Below are 18978 nucleotides of genomic sequence, written 5' to 3'. Positions count from 1 at the left end.
TGAGAAGTTTTGGAGAATGTGTAAGGGGATCACCACATTAAGTATATCTGCAAATCCAGATGATTAATGAGGGAAATGAGCCTTTTGATAAGTCTCTTGTATCTTTCAGTATCACATGGAATGTTGATTTCCTCTAACTTGTGTTTTTGTTCAATTGATATATTAAGAGGCTTATTACATCCATTTTATTAGTCTCTTTCATAAGATCAAAGTCATATTTACTTTGGGAGATGAAGTTTCCTTTCTTGGACCTTGTAACTTCAATTGCTAAGAAACTATATTAGCTCTTGAGAATCTCTTACCTCGTAAGGTGGTACTAAAACATATCCTCATCCATCGCCACATCCAGGTCCCTCCTCTTGTTGTCTTTGTTGGAATGGGTGTGAGAATGTGGACTACCTCTTCTTATCCTGCACCTTCTCCTCTGTTATCTGGAAGAGAGTCCTCAGTCATTGTTGGCCTTCTAGTAGAAGGATCCTCCCTCTTAGTCGAGAATAGATCTAGGTTGATATAACGTTTGCTGGCTCCATGATCTGCGACACTCCCGGAAAGCTTGCCTTTTATGCCAACATAAACCACCTCTGGCAGGAGCGAAATCTCCTAGATGGACGTCCAAATCCTGTTCTTTTGATTTGATTTGGAATTCCATCTACTTTGATGTTAGGTCTAAGCTGACCTCCCTCCACCACCACACGGTTACTCAGGAACAAGCTCATTGTTGTCACCTGGGGGCCTCCCCTCCACCATTCTACCCCCCGCTGCCATGTACCGATGGCTTGATTCATTGAGGCTGTTTTCCCCCTTCCCTTTATTTGGGTTTGCTCCACCTTTTTTGTTGGCTGTAGCCTCTACCCCCTCCCCTTTTTCTTCCCCTTATATTCTTTTCCTCTTGTAATTTAATATTTTATTCGTCCAAAAAAAAAAAAAAATCCTCATCAGTTCTAAACTATTGGTGAAGTGGCCATACTTCCTACACCTAAAACAAGAATTAAATAAGCTGGCATGCAGCTCTTTGTGTGAATGTGAATAAAAACATATCCTCGATAAGCTTTCATTTGGGTGATCTTTGGAATTAAAGAGACATTTGGTGTCCAGGATACAGTTAGACTCTTCGAGTCTATGATATGGTGGTGTCCAATCTAGGATACACGTGCAGCTCCTAATGAAATTAATTCATGACCATCCTTTATCCAATCTCCACTCCATCCCCTCTGATGATGAACTCTTGGCTGGCATCCTCTCCTACAAAGTCAATAATGCCCCGGGTCCTGATGACTTTTGCATGGGATCTTCTCTTTTTGTTGGAACATCATCAAATCTGATCTCATCTTTGCCATTCATAGTTTCTTCACCAACCCCTCCCAGATTATAGGGATCAACCAAACTTTTCTTTGCCTCATCCTAAATTTGAGGGAGCCTCTTTCATTTCTGATTTCAAACTATCTCCCTTTGTAACCTTCTTTACAAATTCATTGTCAAAATTTTAGCCAACTGAATCCAGTCGATAGTGGACTCCTTGGTTAGTGCAAACCATCTGCTTTCATTGCTGAGAGGAGCATTGCGGACATCATCATCTTGTCTCATGAATTTGTCAGGGTTTTTCATAGAAGATCTCACTCCTTTGTTGCGTTGCTTAAAATTGACATACACAAAGCTTTTGATTCCATGAAATGGGAATTCATCTCCAGGGTCTTGCTTTAGATGTCCTTCCCTCCTGCTTTTGTACATTGGATCCATTCATGTATCTCCTCCCCCTGTTTCTCTATTCTATTAAATGGTAGCCCGATGGGCTTCTTCATTCATCAGTGGGCATCCGCCAAGGCTGCCCCCCTTCTCTTCTCCCTTTCGTTTGAGGTTCTTTCAAGATCTATCCAATTTCCACTGACCTGCTCTCTCCCATCCCTAAATGCAAATCTCTTTTGCTCACTCATCTTGCCTTTGCTAATGATCTCATGATATTCTCCAAAGCTGACCATGGCTCTATCTCTTCCTTTATGTTCTCTCCACCTCTTCGAAAATCTTTCTAGCCTTCGCATCAACCTGCTTAAATCCCGCCTCTTCCTCTCCGACGTCTCTGATTCTTCTAAAGCCCTATGGAGCTGACTGGCTTCTCTCTTGGCCATCTCCCTACCAAGCATTTAGGGTTGTCTCTCATCACTGCCTAGCTCACAGCCACCACTGCACCCTAATGCTTGACCTCATGAGAAAAGGCCGCAGCTCTGGAAAGGAAAGCTCCTCTCCTATGCTAGTCGTCTCGAGCTTGCTAGATTGGTGAACCAATCTTTATCTTTATTGTTCTGGCATTTTCTCCCTCCCTTGCGCCACCATCAAGGCCATTGAGTCCCTCCTTTGCTCCTTCCTCTAGAAAGGAGGTGAGGTCTCCAAATTCCTTCACCCTATCAGTTGGGGATCTGCGTGCCTTCCTAAATCTGAAGGTGGCCTTAGGAGAATTAGAGATGTTAACACTGCGAGCATTCTTTGACTCATTTAGAGGATTTCTTTAAAGCAAAAAAGCATTTGGGTCTCTTGGGTTTATCCACCCTCCTCAAGTCTGACTCCCTTTGGACTGTTTCCCAATCCACTGATGCCCTTGAGCAATTCATTACCCTATTGGGAACAACTCCTCTACCTTCCTCTGGCTCGACCTTTGGTACCCTCTTGGTGTCCTTTATGTTGTTAGCCCAGATCCATCTACTCCTCTGGCTTAACCCAGTCTACCACAGTCGATACCATCCTTTTTTGATAGTAATTGGTCCCCTCCTATCTCTTCCACCCTCTTGCGGACATTTGATCTAGCCTACCTCCCATTCCCCTAGGACACCAGGGTAGACCTGATTGTATTTCTTGGAAGCATTCTTTCTCTGGCTTATTTAGGTTTGCCTCTGCTTGGGATTTTATCCGCTCTAGGCGCTCTCCAGTCCCTTGGCGTAACATCATTTGGTTTAAAGGCCACATTCTTTGCCACAACTTCATTGCTTGGTGCATAATATCCAATTACCTTCCTACCCAGTCTTTCCTAATCTTTTGGCACATTCAAGTCTCCTCCTCTTGATGTCTTTGCTGGAATGGTACTGGAGATGTGGACCATCTTTTTTTCTCCTGCCCTTGCTCCTCCACTGTTTGGAAGAAGGTTCTTGGTTGCTACTGGCCATCGAGAAGAAGAGTGCTTCCTCTTAGTAGATAATGGATCTGGATTGACATGACTTATGCTGGTTCTTCCATTTGTGACACTATCGGAAAGCACTCCTTCTGTGCCACCATCAACCATATCTGGATGGAAAGGAATCTATGTAAATGGACTTCCAACTCTCGTCTATTTCACAAGTTTTGGAATGTCATCTATTTTGATATCTCCTCCTAGATAGCATCCCTGCGCTCTAGGACTGTTAGAAATACCCCAAGGAACAGGCTTATTGTTGTATCCTGTGGCCTCCCCTCTACCATTCTCTCTCCTCCCCCACCCCTTAGTTCCCCTTTGCCTCCTTTGGTTTGTAGCCTTTGTGCTTAGTTCTATTCCCCCCCCTGTGGGTCCCTCCCCCCGGTTTGTTGGGCTTGTTCCTTTTAGGCTTGCTCTCCACCCCCATCTTCATCCCTGTTAAGAAGGGCTAATCCCGATATCGGGATTAGCGCCTTCCTCTGGACCCGATAGGGGTAATTCAGTCCTATCGGGTCCCTATATGCTGTTAGGGTTTTGTTCTTATGTATTGGGGCAGTCTTGACTTTGTACACATATTATTACTCTTATATAATATAAGGAACCCTGCGATCAGCCTCATTCTGGACTGATCGCAGGCTGCTCTCACTTTGAGCCTTTGAGGCTCTCTGTGGTTTCGCTTTCCTCTCTCTCTTTTCCTTTTCTCTCTCTTTTACTGGTTTGATTACAGGAATCTGGGATTGTAACAATCCCCTTGTATATTCTTTCTTTTCTTGGTAATGAAATTATTTATTCATAAAAAAAAAAGGTGTCCAGGTCATACAGGTGTTCAGGGTTAGTCCAGTCCAAATGGCACCACAACCTGCAAGGTTTTTGCATGATATGTTGTGTTGATTTTCCATACGCTTTCTCATGTTCTAATGGTTTCCTAGTGAATTCAATCAAGAATCTCAAACTCATGATGGATGCATGCAGTATTTTGTTTCACCTCCCAAATCAACCATTTTGATAATTAGGAAATTGGTTCTGGAATATCTCAATATTTTAAATTTCCTGGCCCTGCAAGTCTGTGAGACAGATTTGTGCAATTTTAGTTTGGTAAATGAGTAGGTCCTAAGGTTGGACATGGGTTGGGTTTGGCATGCCCAATTGGCTATCTGGTCAGGTTTGAATTTTTTCCTAGCAGACCCATCACCCATGTTAGTTTTTCAATACAACAAAAGCATGGTACTTGAGGTTTTGGTTCTGTATGATCTATGTTCTATTTCATTTCTTATTCTCTTAGTTATGCTTATTATATCTTTTACGAACCCATTAATATTTAATATTTCAAGTTTCATAATCTTTGTTAAATGTTCTCAACTCCCGATACATTTTTGTTTGGCAGGTTTGGCAAAATATTCGCACTGCATATGGTGATCGGCCTGAGTTGATGCAGTTGGCTGAAACATTATTTCAAAAATTTGAGTCATTATATGAAGAGGAGGTTTGTTACTTTGTTACTCTTTCTTTTTCCTTATTAACTTCCATGTCACATTTTTCATCTTTGATTCTTCCTCATTTTTATCCATGTTAAGTTTCGTGTTAAGTGTTCATGTTATACTGTGATCAATCCATCGCTGCACAGACGGTACTTTAGTGATGCATGCATTTCATGTAGGGATAGACTTTTATATTTGGAAATTGTGGACTGATTCTGATGATAAAATTTTACTGCATGGCTATTCACTGCTTCCTACAGCCATACATATTTTTATTTTCATTTAGAATGAAGAGATGGATAGTATAATTAGTTCATCTCATGATTCCAAGTGATGGACTGGAGTTCATATGTGCATGAGCACAGTTTCTTTGGGTGAGCTGTGTAGTGAAGCCTGGCTGGATAGCTTATTTTCTGTCATCTGGCAGGCCAGCTGGTGATCATATTTTGTGGTTGTAGTGTCCACATAACCATCTAATTATGGAAGGTTTCTGTCAAAACTCAAAACTAGGGGGCAGTGCATTATGTTGTGTCTTCTACTTTGAGGGTTGACAGCCATTTACTTGCCTGACTTGTAACCCAAAAAAAAAAAAAGAAGAAAAAGGGGGAAATTCCTGATTATCCAATGTGAAGTTTTGAATTACCAAAATGCACATGGATTTCTAAAATGAATGAAAATGCCCCCTTGAAGATGCGTATTACATAAGCACCCAAAACAGAACTGACATGGGTGAGTTTTGGGTCGATTTCGATCATTTACAACAGCAACAACAAAACCATCTGGGGTTGCTTTGTTTGCGGCCAAAGAGGCAGTATCCGTCCGTAGTTGTAAGTGTTGGAATACCTTTGGTGTTCATTGCAAATTTCTGCTTTTCAAAACGGGTGGCTTTTTACAAAATGGGTTCATTGTCAGAAGTAGATGGCTTTTAAAGGCAAGGTTCTCTTCCTTGTACATTATTTGAAAATATTGACTCAAGTATCATCCAAACATGAGCCTCGCCTCATCCTGAAAGGGCTAGAGAGGAAATTGACGGGAACTACCTCATCGGCTTATCACAAGAAACCTATAGTGCAACATTGCAACTCAAAAGTGCAAACGAAATAAAAATCAGAAAAAAATAATAAATAAAAAGGGATATCGTCTTCTTTGCTTGTGGGTTGTGTTGTATATTAAAAAATTTGAGTTTGAAAAAAAGAAACCTGACAAAAGAAACTGATTTTTAGTGGTAAATTTGATGGTAGTTTGTTACAATCACCGGCCCTGTTTTAGGGGGTTTTATTGTGTACCGGAATCATCTCGTCTGCACCCATCAAACCCCACCCACAGGAACTTTGATCTCCTGTGCGCTAGTGGAGGGACAAGTTCTCCATTCAGTCCTTTCTTGCACGAAGCACTTTGGGAAGTTTCTTGGCCGAACAAATTGGGGAAAGTTATTCATTACACTTTTCTCCTTTCCAGATGTGATTTCACTGTTCCACACAAATATGGATCCTGGTTCCAGGTAATTGGGGTTCTGTCTGTTGATTTGAGGAGCAATACACTATAGTGGGTATAGCGAAGTACCCAGGCGTAGGATGCATCACTATTGTGGGTAGTTTTGTAATACACATCTGCAAAATGGGCATTTGGGTTCATTTAAATAAAACCCCGTTGCCTGTTGCTAATTCAAAACTTCATATTGGGTAATCAGGTGATTCCACCACCCTCTGGCTGTGATATTTCAATGCTAAAACAACCTGCTGATGGACAGGTTGTGTTTGGGTCAGCATGAGAAGAAAAAAGGAGAAAAGAAAAGCAGTCATTGAAAAAGAAAGAGGGTCACATCAAAGTGTCAGAGACAGTTGAGAAAATGGAGGATTGGGGGGGGGGGCAATCAGAAATGAGTAAGAGATGAGATAGATAAGAGAGAGAATATAGTGAGGAAGTTGTAGTGATTTAAGTGCAAAACGGAGAAGAGTAGAGAAGAATTGGGGGGAAAGCCCTGAAGTAATAAAATGGGTAGGTGATTGGAGATAGAGACAATATATACCAGATGGATGTAAAAGATGGTGGAAAGAGTGCGGAAATATATAGGATGCCCTCTATGTGGTTCAAAGATCCCTCACTTGGACATGGGTAGGTTGCCATGGGACTTGTGCTAATGAACCGCTGGTCCCCACTTGTCTATTATTCTCATGGAACAAAGGCCCAACATGTATGCAACCCAACCCTAGACTTATTCCTAAGCAAACAAGTCCAGTATGGTAATGAATCTACATCAATAGGGTTGAATAGGGTTTATAAAAATAGAAGAGTATAGAGAAAGAACTAGAAATAAACACTGTTATGGGACTAAACAGTGCCTGTGGAGCAACCAGGAATTACAAATAAGAAAAATATTGCACATAAGAAGAACTAGGAAAGGAAGAAAAGAAGACCAGGAAATAGAGGGAAGAACAGCAAAATTCAATAGAAAGAAGAGAAAAGAGAATAAAGGGTTGACTTCAGCCAAAGCTGAAATGATAGGCTGCCACAACCGCTTGACTAAAACTCAATTTGTGTTCTGAAAGATCTGAAAAATTAGGCTATGTACTGTAACATTCTCAAAAATGGATTATGTTGTTTTTCCATTTTTTTTGGAACAGAAATGGGATAAAAACTGTATGGTAAACCCGGTTCAATTTCTTTTTGAAATGAACCGGCACTTTTTAGGTTATCGAGTCCCTTTTTTGGAGCATGAAAAGCAAGCTTCTCACACTCAGAATCGATTCTGAGCAAAAGGCGCAGAATCAATGCTCTCACTTAAGTATGAAGGGCTAAAACAGGAATTTGCGCTCAAAACATAAGAAATGGCAGATCGTTATGTGGAAACCCTATTACATTCTTCTATCTTGGAAAACCTAAAGAGAGAAGCATACAGAGCCGAAGTGAAGCTTGAAGTGTGATGCTTCAGCACCTTTGAATCTTCATCGCCTGCCGTCGACGAAAACCTGTACTGCGAGATCTCTCTCTCTTTCTCTCCCTCTGCCCCCTGATTTTGTTCTTGTTCGGCAGTTTGTTTTGTTGTTGTAGCAGGTTGAGATCTCTCTCTCTCTCTCTCTCACTTAGTTTTTCTCTCTCTTTCTCTTCATTTGATTCGATCCGATTCGTTTAGGTTGTGTTACATGAGAAATTCTGTTTTCTTGATGCATCTTGATGGGTTTAGGGTTTAGAAATCTGTTTTTTCCTTTGAAGAGGGATACCCACTGGCTGCTCGCATCCTCTGAAGTTTGTTTGCTCTGTCAAAAACTCAAAAACTACTAAATCCAACTGTAACATATAATATTCCAATTAGATTTGATAATTTAATTGGGTGAATTTCTGTTTGCTTTGCTTTGGGTTCTTTATCAAGTACAGCTGATGAATTTCTACCAAAAAAATTTCTCTTTCTGTCTATCCAGCACTGTGGGAGTTGATCTTTAATGGAAAGGGGTGATTTTAGAGTATTGATACCTCTTATTTGTGGGGTTTTTGAAGTTGGATCAGTACTGGAAAAAGAAAAAAAGGAGAGAGAGAGAGAGAGAGAGAGAGAGAGAGAGAGAGAGAGAGAGTACCATGTTCTCATAGAGATTTGGACAGATTAAGCCGAGAGCAGTTGTTTTATGGGGTGCTTTCCTGTTGATCTTAGGACCAGAATTCTCAGTAATGAGATTAATGTATATGAATGTTCCACAACTGTAGCACTTCCAATTTCATGCTCTAACATGGATCTTCCTTCTTCCTGACTGTTCTGGCCAAAGTTATTTCAGTGTTTTAATGTTTTTTGGAGACTCGACTCACTTCTGTGCAGCTATTCCTTTGCTTCACTGGGTAAAACATAAGCTTCTTGATGAGTATTGTGTTTTTTAATCTGATTTTGAATTCCTATTCCTCAAACAATGATATGCCTCTTGGTGGATACAGAGTATTTTTTTTTTTTTTTAGCACTGCTCTGTATTAACAGATTTATAATCGATATTCCTCTTTTCTTGAACTTCTACTGATATGCCTCTTTGACTCTTTGTCAATTTGTTGACCGATATTCTCCAACTTTGTTGAACTAAGTGGTTACTTTGCTTATATGATTATAACTGTTAGAATGTTTCTGGTTTTATCCAATTTAGGCAGCATTTGCTTATATGATTATAACTTTTAGATACGCAAATCAATCGATGGTTGCTTGATGGATTGTGTTTTTTAATCTTCATAATCCATTTTCAATGGTTAGAAGTTATAAATAGCTATTTGTGTAATAATGGTTACCATAACTTAGAACTTATTAAAAAACCATTGACTATCCTAGATTTTATTTTAAAATCACAACTTTGACACCCATGGTGAAGATGGCATTTCATGTAAATATTAGTTTGTAACAGAAAAGATTCTGTTAAGTGTGAACCATACAAGTTTCTGTTTTTTCTAGGTTACAAAATCAAAATTTTTTTTTTTTGGGTTACCTTACAACATTTAAGATGTAGAATCACTCCAAAAAAACAGATGCAAAAAAGTGTGCCAGACCCAGAATCAAGTTTAAAAAACAGAATCGTTACAGTACAGAGCCTTGATGACCAAGCTGGCATATATACAGAAAACCTAATTTACTGAATTATGAACCCTGTGTAGGACTTTGATCCCCATTTTCCTTTATAAAGAATAGTAATAGCAATGGGAAATCAGAGAGAGAATCTAAACACCTGAGGAAACTAAACAATAGACCAGGACTCTTTTTCAACAATCCTTATTATTGAATGAGTTAAACCCAAAGAAATAAGACTGACTCCCTAAAACATGAGTAATAATTAATTCCAAGGTTCAAGGTATCGGGTTTCGACCCTTGCGGAGACCGAAATTTCGGTTGAAACCTGCGAATTTTCGAGGAAACCAGAGAATTTTTCCTTGTTTGGTGGAAACTTAGCTTTCGACCCCCAAACAATGTTTTTTTTTTTTCCTATTTTTTGTGTACATCCTATTTTAGACATTTATAACACATTCACATCATTAGTTTCATAAAAAAAAACACATAAAGTCATACTTGTGTGGCGAACCAAAGGTTCGGTAATCATTGCGGTGAGTTGTTGACTGAAATATGTTGTAGGTAAATGCATTTTCAAAATCAGAAAAAAAGCATTAACATGTAAAAAAAAATTCGGCCACCGTGAATGCGTAGATCGGGTCCTCCTAAGTAACATATAAAAGATTTACATAATTCTACTCTATTTACAAGTATATCATATTAAAAAAAAAAAAAAAAAAAAAAAAAAATTGGGGTAGTTGGGACTTACCTTTTTGGTCCAAGCTGTCTTTCTTATGTAGATGAAGCAAGAACCACCTTTAGATTGAACTTTGTTAGGCAAAAAATGAAAATCTCCATTGTTTCCCCTAGTTTCCCACTCCTAGGAGAAAAAGCTAAGAAGAAAGGGTTGAATTCTGCTAAAAAAGGCTTGGGTTTCTTTTCAAACTAACTTATATAGGACTTGATTCAACCCAAAAGTCGAACAAGTTGGTTTGGCGGAAATTTCCCATGTTTCGGTCGAAACGTGGAAAATTTCATCGAATTTGGTCAAAACATGGTAGAAACCTACAGGACATATCCTTTCGACCCTTGGGGATATGGTCGAAAGCTGCGAAATTTCGCAGTTCTTGATCGAGTTCTCGAATCATGACTAATTCTTTCCATTTGGTTTTGTATTCCAGCCTAAGACAAGATAAAACCCAGAATTAATAAATCCCAGTAATTTCTCTTAGGTATGCTCTCTCATCAGACTTTATGTATGCTCAGCATTAGCCACCTTAATCACAATATCTTTTTAGTTCCCCCCCCCTCATTTTCGCTTCTGCTTCTTCTTCTATATATATATATATATATATTTTTTTTTTGAGGGCCGAAGTTGTGGTAAAACCTAATTGACAATCTGTGGTTTTTGGGATTTGATAATGTAAGGTAGGTTCACCCTAAGGAAACTCCACCCCAATAGCAACACTCCAACCCAAGTATCAGATCTGATTTACAGATCAGAGGACGAAAGGAACTCACAGACTTCTGGCTGAATAGGAAGGAGTCTGTGGCTGGCTGTAGGGAGCTTTGATGGAGCTCAACATCTGGTCAATTACTCCCCTTGTGGTGCTGATCAAACCCTCCAAAGTGTTTTGTGACCTGATTTCAGGTTTGGAAGATCTGAGAAGTTCCCAATTAGGAAACTAAAGATGGTCTGCAGAAACAGGTGATAGGGAGCTCAGTTGGCCACCAAACTGGGATTGATCTGGTCTGGTTTGGCTGCCCTTGATCTTTGTTGATAGCTGATATTCTAAGCTTCAAATCACCTTTATTAGATCCTTAGATACCTTTTTACAGCAGTGAGATAGAGAAGAAAATAAGAAAATAGAAAATAGAATTGATGGAGGGGTGGAAAGGGTGGAAGAGAATAATAGGAATGGGTATCTCATCCCTCAGGTTTTGTGTATCACACCCCTCAAGGGATTATGCTTCTCACCTCTCAATAGCAGCTGTTTCAGCCAAGAGTTTGCACTCACAATTTTCATTAATCAAAACTAACTATTACAATGGATGGTGCCTCCTTTTATAGGCTTACAAAACTGAAATCTAAAATAGGGAACTAAAAGCTGTAAATAAATTCCTAACTTGGACTCTTTTTAGAAACTAGAACTGAACTGAAACTAAAATCTGTAAATAAATTCCTAACTTGGACTCTTTTTAGAAACTAGAACTGAACTGAAACTAAAAGCTGTAAATAAATTCCTAACTTGGACTCTTTTTAAAAACTAGAACTGAACTCCAAAAAGGAAACTAGCCTAGTTACAATTAGGAGAGGAAAAAAAAAAAAAAAAAAAACCTAACTTGGCCACATAAATAGAAACTAAATATTATGCTAGCTGGCCAATTTGATGGAGCAGCCTTCTCTTGGAGCTGAACAAGGGACAGCTGTAAAGATCTTCTAGGAGATTCTTTTGGAGGACAAAACTTGCTGAGAAAAGATGCCTTTTTCCAAGAGGGTTGCCTTGCTGTACTCAGGTTCCAAGAATGGAAACTAAATCTGTAAAGTAGAATGCTGGACAGCCGGTTCGATAGTGCTAACAAGGGAGCTTCTAGAGGCTCCAGCTGGGACTGTTGGGGAGCAAAGGGCATGGTTCGGTTGTCCTAAAGGGCTGGAAAACTGCTGAACAGCTGGCCAAATAGGCCAGATTTGGGCTGGCTCCTTGGGTGGTTCGGCCCATCTACATCATTTGAGCTTTTTCTATTTGTTTATCAAAGATATTATTTTATACTTAGCTTGAGAGTTTACTCGATAACTTCTGATGCAGGTTCTCACCCTTGCCCAGAAATGTGCAGAACTTGCTAATGCTGAAAGTTTAAGTGCTGAGGCAAAGAAAGAGCTGGACATCATTCTTCTGCGTGCAAATGAGATTCCTAAAGCTCCTTGGGATGAGGGAGTTTGTAAAGTGTGTGGCATTGACAAAGATGATGACAGTGTTCTGTTGTGTGATACCTGTGATTCAGAGTATCACACTTATTGCTTGAACCCTCCTCTCGCAAGGATCCCTGAAGGGAATTGGTATTGTCCTTCATGTGTTTCTGGTCATGGTAAAAGTCATGATGCATCAAAACCTGTTAGCAGCTGCCTGGGACGAAAGAGATATCAAGGAGAGGACACTTGTATACTTTCAGAGTCACTGATCCATTTGGCAGCATCGATGGAAGAGAGAGAATATTGGGAGTTAAGCGTGGAGGAGGTTTGTCCAAATTCACCTTCTTCTGGCATTCTTTTATTGTTACAGTTAGAGCATGTCGTTGAATCGACTTTTTGGCATTCACAGGGCGTTCATTTTTGGGTAAAAGATAAATTCTCAAAGACTGACCTGAGTGATCTGTGATTTACTGCTCTAATATAGGCTGTAGAGTTTTTTCTTTTTCTTGGTGAAGATGCGGCTGTGAATTGTTTGCTAATTGCATTTTCTACAGTAGAACTTCTATTAAGCCCTTGTGACTGGGGTATCCTATTATTTAAGTTTTTAGTTAATAAATTGATGCAGATCATTGATGAAGGAAATGGTCTGGTTCCTCATTGACCCAAATTTTACCCAAACCAGGCCATGCATGTGATTGGGGTTGTTTTGTAACTGTGAGTTTTAGATAGAGTAGCTACTTCGGGATTTGCTTAAGATTGGTTTCTTGTTTAGTTTCCTTATTGGATTTTCCTTTTAAATATTCTTCTTAGACAATGGAGAAGTTGGTTGAGTATGGAATATAAAATTGATTAGAGTGTGCCTGTGTCGCTTGTGGTTGTTTGCTCCCTCCGTCTCTCTTTTTCTTCCCTTTTCTTCCCTGCATCTCCAATCGAGTTTCCAATCACAACTTGGGATTGATCATCTCATTCTTCCCCCTTTCTGTGTTTATCCACGTCATCGTTGTTCCCTCCTAATCCCTTCATCTTCCCTACCTTTATCTTCAATTATAATTTTCCTTCTTTGTTCCGGAGGATACTGGCAGCTCTATAGTAGGATCGAGCTCCATTGATTCAGCCCTCGTCACCTTGGGGTTGGGTCAAAGGAAGCCGTGCTCTATGTGATTTTACTGCTAGAGTTTAGCTTCCTCAATCCCCCTTACGGCCTTACCATAAGTTCCATACCCAAATTCAAATCTGTTCTTGAGACTTCCGCCAGAATTGATTTTGGGATCCTCGTACTTGTTCCTTGATTGATTCTTTGGGTGATGTTCAGTTGGACGTAAGAAAGCTCTAAGTTGGGATTAAACTCCTGAAGTTTCAGCTTAGTTGGATCCATTTTGAAGTTTTTCCACCTGCAAACAAGACCCTTACTCGATTTCCCGCCCTTTCCTTTGGTCTTATTTCACTTTTATCCTTATTTTTGTGTTGCTTCCAAGATTACCTCTGTTCAATAATTTCTAAACCGTTTTATGTCCTTTTCTTTTGTACCTGCCAAAACCCCTTCAAAATTCTGGTTGATTACCAGATTGCCACTACACATTACACATTGACCTGTTTAGGCACTTGGGTGTGCCCATAGCGTATCCCAAATGGGTTTTCAAACCCGGGATTGCATTATAAATTACGCATGCTTTTAGTAAAATATATTAAACAGTAAAGATAATTGACTTGTTAAGGTTTTCTAACAAGTGCAGGATTGAGCCAGAACAAGGGTTAGTGTGTTGTTACTAAGAAAGAAACTAGGGTGACATCTATGTTAGGTCTGGGTTATATTTCCTCTGCTGGTTTCTTGCACATGGTCTCTCTCTGCAACTGTTAGTGTTTTATTCTTATTCTGCTTTTTCATGCTAACTGTAAAGGTATTGTTTTTATCTTGGTTGCAGAGGACCTTCTTGCTGAAGTTTTTATGTGATGAGGCACTGAACATAGCGATCATTCGTGAGCACCTTGAACTCTGTGCTGATCTGTCGGTCGACTTGCAACAAAAATTGCGTTCTCTAGCTCTCGAACTGAGAAACCTAAAGTTCAGAGAAGAAACCTTAGTTGCAAGAGCTGCAAAAGGAAACACAAACATGCACAATGGAATTGGAGAAGTTAGAAGAGAAGAAGGAATGAACAATACGCTTACAACCAATGGGAGATTGATGGGCCAGCAGCATACTTTGAATAGCAGAACCAAGTCAACCAACTATTATCCTACGAGCTCTGCTAATTTGCTGCAGCAAGAGGAGGATTGGGAAGGGAGTGAAATAAATGATCTAAACAAACACCCATTCACCTTTCTTTCAAAAGGGATTTTGGAGAAACATTGTGGTGGCATTGAATTTCAAAATATGAGGCCTGCAGATAGCCAAACAAAGGATGTACATTCTCCCATGATTGGCACTCCCTTTTCTCACATGGTTTGTAGTAAAAATGATGTATCCAACACAAAGAATCAGCAGCAGCCTTTATCAACTCAGCAACAAAAAGTTAATGATTTGGGCAAGGAGAACCATATTCAGATTCTGAATGGTAAATGTGAATCAGATGTAGGAAAGAATGATACTTTGCGACCTGCTTTTGATGTTATACAAGGACCTTGTGCATCTTCAAACACGATGAAAAGCCTCCTGGCTGAACATGTACCTCTTATTTCTCTGAACTCAGATGATGTCCTTGGCCATAGTGGTATTCAACCTGTTTTGGATGATTTGCAAGGCTACAATCTTGAAGTGGACTCTCTCAAGAATGAGATTAAAGTTTTACAGGATTCCATTGCTGATGTAGAATCACAGTTTCTTAAGGTATCTGTACGGAGGGACTTCTTGGGTAGGGACTGTGCTGGTCAACTGTACTGGGTTTTAGCCTGGCCGGGTAGATGTCCTTGCTTGGTTGTTGATAGGAATGCAGCAGCACATCAGAGAAAACAAGAAGTCAAAATGAACAGGAATCTGTTTGTGGATGGTTCAACTTGTAGGTCTCCTTCATTTGGCAGAGAGATTTATCAAAGTTCAAGAGGATCCAATGATTTCAGACTCTATGGGCATGAATCGAATGATGGCATTCCTGGATCTGCCTCATGGGTTTTCTATGAATCTGATGCAGAAATTCAAGAACTAATTGGTTGGCTGAGTGCAAGTGATCCAAGAGAGAGAGAATTAAAGGAGTCCATTTTTCAATGGCAGAAATTGAGGTCTGTAGATGGTCAACATGGTAAAATCCATATTAGGGATGACTCTCAGGTTGCTTCATTGCAGCCCCTAGATTTCGAGAAAGTTACATCTCCAGATTGTCTCATTACTCAGGCTTCTACCATACTGGAGAAAAAGTATGGTCCATGCTTGGAGCCTGAAACTACTGACATTCCCAAGAAACGAGGTAGGAAGGCAAAAGTAACTTATGAACAGAGAATGTATAGATGTGAGTGTCTAGAGCCCATATGGGCTTCCAGACACCATTGCCTGTCATGCCATCAGACATTTTGCACTAATGGGGAACTTGAAATGCATAATGATGGAAGGTGCAATTCAGGTGCCTCGGCTCTTGACATTGGCAAGGAAAATGATGATCCCTTGAAAGGGAAAGGGATGATGAAGTTTGAAACCACACAACAGGAGTACACTGCTGAAGTGGACATACTTGAAGGATCGAAGAATGGAAGGTTTGACATTAATACCAGGTTGATCAAATTTCAGAACAAGGGAATAGTGTGTCCATATGGCATTGAGGAGATCAATACCAAGTTTGTCACGAAAGGTTCTAATAAGGAACTGGTGCGAGAAATTGGGCTTATTGGTTCTAATGGGGTTCCTTCTTTTCTCTCGTCAAGCTCTCCTTATCTAAGTGACCCTACACTAGTGTTGGTTCCTACTCAAAAAGATGAAGCTGATCCAGTTGTTGGGCCTGCTGTTGTGGAAAAGCAGTTGCCATTTTCTTTAGAAAACAGTGTTGGATTTAACACAAGCAGTGACAATATTACCAATAGTTCACCAAGAAGATGTGCTCCAAATGGCAATGATGAGGAGGCATTAAAATCTGAAAGATCCAAATTGGAATGTTCAACGGATAGAGATCAAATTTCTTCCATAAGTAATAAAACTCGGGAACCGGAGGTTGGCCCCTGCTGCATAGTCCCAGAGTCTTCATTGAGACCATTGGTAGGCAATGTTTCTCAGATACTAAGGCGGCTGAAGATCAACTTGCTTGATATGGATGCTGCCCTCCCAGAGGAAGCAGTCAGAACATCAAAGTCACACCTGACAAAGAGATGTGCCTGGCGTGCATTTGTCAAATCTGCAGGTTCAATATTTGAGGTGAGTTGATCTTTTTCCTTTATTTGGCAATCTACATTCTTTATGATATATCCTGGCATTTCATTGACATGTCATATTTCCCATTGGTACTGTCATATTTCCCATTGGTACAACTCACTCAATTAAGCTTTATCCCAAGTAATTCTGGCTTCGCCATTCAACTCTCTCTGTCATGATAGAGGACAAAAGTATTCTACTGCTATAAAACACAGCATCTTAAGGAGGGCGGGGGGGTTTACAACAATAGAGAATGGAAGCTGATAAGATACAAGAAGCCAAAGTCATTTATCTTTAAGCGAAGGCCATCCATGTCTTTTCTTACTACTTATAATTCCTCTAATCTGTACCGTATCACTGCTTACTAGTGCATTTAGTGGCAAAAATTGGTCCTATTTTAATATTTAGGGGGTATGAGCTTTTAATTTTTTTGGGTTTTATTTGTAATGGGTTGGATTATAAGACCCAAAAGTGAGGGTCTAAAGAGATTTGCAAAAATAGATATTTAATTATTAGTGGGGTTCATTAAGTAAGGTAATTGGCTTTAGTTTACTTAGGGGTGTCAAAACCTAGCCCGAACCAATAAAACCGACCAAAAAACCCAGACTGAACCAAACTGATATTGGATTGGTTTTGGACTGAGGTATGTTGGGACCGGCTGAAAACCGGACCAAACTGAACCTGACCAATAACCAAACCGAATGAAACTGATAAAAAAATAAGTGATTATGAGGTTATAAATAGGTGAATTGATTATCCATTTTTTACAATATTAGCAAGAATATTTTTTGTTGTGAGGGGAATTGTTACAAATCAATGAATATGAGGTTATGAATAGCGAAATTGAATTGTAAATTCTAATGCTTCAATTGATCTCCTTGTTCACTATACAAAATCAGTTGGATTGTTAAAGGAAGGATTTGATAGTATCCATTGGTTCCAATGATTTGTGGGGTTCATTTTGTGATTTCAATATTAGTTATCTTCTTAGTTTTTAGTTAAATATTGGTTTCAATATTAATTATTTTTCCCTTACACTGATAAAAAATGATTTCGTCACAAATTTAAAGTGTTTTCACCAAATCTTTCATCACTACAAGTTATGAAGGCAAGATTTCATTAAAGTTCAAGCCCAAAAGTAAACCGATCTAAACCGTTATCAATCCGATAGTGAAAAATCGAAATAAACTGAATCGGACCGAAACCGATTCAGCCTGAATAAAACCGATCGAACCGACCGTTTGACACCCCTAAGTTTACTCATTAAAGAGTCCTATATTGGATAGTTGTGTGGGCCAAGTTATTAATAAGTCTAGGCTTAAAAATATTTGAGTCCTTAATAGTTAAGTTTTTTTGGGTGAATAAATAATTCATTATCGAAGAGATGAAGAAGAAAAACAACCCCAAAGAGGGGGGGGGGAAGAAAAGAAAAAGAAAAAAGCCCCTTAAGGGGATACAAGATTCCTGATTATAGAGCTTGGAAGCTCCTAGGAATCAACAATATGACAATTTCTTGGGGAAGGAGGACAAGTGAGAGATTTTTGATATCTTTGCTTTGACATCAAAGAAGATGGACTTCCAAATCTTTCCAAGAAGCCGAGAATTGGAGTTCCATTTCCTGTGGTTCTGCTCCATCCAGATTTGATTTAACGTAGCGTAGAAGGCTAGTTTTCCCACATAATCGCAAATAGTCTTCCCTTGGAAGGTCATATCCATCTAAACCCACTCCCTTTGGAAAGGGAGAATTGTCCTTTGAGCCGGCCAGCATTTGGAGAGGATAAGCTTCCAGATGGATAGGAGATGGGGCAGGCAAAGAATAGATGATTTGTGTCTTCCGATGTAGCTCCACAAAGATGGCATAAAGGAGAGACCTAGATACCTCTTTGGATAAGGAATGCTTGCGTGGGAAGGCAGTTCATAAAAACTCTCCAGGCGGTGAAGCTTTGACGAGGAATGTGGTGCTTGAACCAGATGAGCTTGTGCCAAGGGGAAGGGGACCCCCGAGATCTAGAGAAGTCCCAGGCGGACTTGACGCTGAAAATGCCACTCGAAGCATGGGACCAAATGATAATGTCGGCCCTTCTGAGACCCTGGGAAGGGATGGAAGGCAGAGAGGACCAGATTTCGACAATCTGAATAGAGGCAGGGTCAGGGGGACTGCAGGAACTTGAAGAGATGATATTAGCAACCTTGGCATGCCTAGACAACCCAGAGTTGTAGATATTTCTGGCACTGAGAATTTGAGAGAGAAGCCCTTTGGGATGCCAAGGATCCAGCCATAGGAAGGTGGAAGCACCGTCCCCTTTGCAGGATAAAATGACTCTGGGAGCTAAGTATCTCAAGGAGATTAGCTTACGCCAAACCCAAGAGACATCAGAAGGAGAGCGGACCGACCAAAAAGTTTCCTGCCTGAGGAGGTGGGAGTACACCCAATCCTCCCAAATGCTTTTCTTTTTACTGACGATCTTCCATATAAGCTTAAGGGTGCCAGCCATGTTTACATCCTTAATGCGCCTCAAACCAAGACCCTCTTCATTCTTGGGAAGGCAAGTGGCTGCCCAACTAAGAGGGCGGAGGAAACGAGAGGACTC

At 40.0% G+C, this 18978-nt stretch overlaps 1 protein-coding gene across 2 annotated transcripts in view; it reads left to right on the top strand.

The window, feature by feature from the left end:
• The window catches only part of LOC122078412 (methyl-CpG-binding domain-containing protein 9-like), a 43472-nt gene that overhangs the window by 18505 nt on the left and 5989 nt on the right, over nucleotides 1-18978 (top strand). For both annotated transcript variants that reach the window (XR_006140061.1, XM_042644384.1), the window contains exons 7-9: nucleotides 4542-4640; nucleotides 11953-12381; nucleotides 13979-16390. Coding sequence is in view for 1 of the 2 variants with exons in the window: in XM_042644384.1 (XP_042500318.1) it covers nucleotides 4542-4640; nucleotides 11953-12381; nucleotides 13979-16390 (2940 nt within the window). In the remaining variant the exon portion in view is untranslated. The remainder of the gene's footprint in view (nucleotides 1-4541; nucleotides 4641-11952; nucleotides 12382-13978; nucleotides 16391-18978) is intronic.

This window comes from Macadamia integrifolia, chromosome 5, assembly GCF_013358625.1.
Source record: "Macadamia integrifolia cultivar HAES 741 chromosome 5, SCU_Mint_v3, whole genome shotgun sequence".
NCBI classification, from domain to species: Eukaryota; Viridiplantae; Streptophyta; class Magnoliopsida; order Proteales; family Proteaceae; genus Macadamia; species Macadamia integrifolia.
This window is presented reverse-complemented; position numbering and strand designations above follow the sequence as displayed.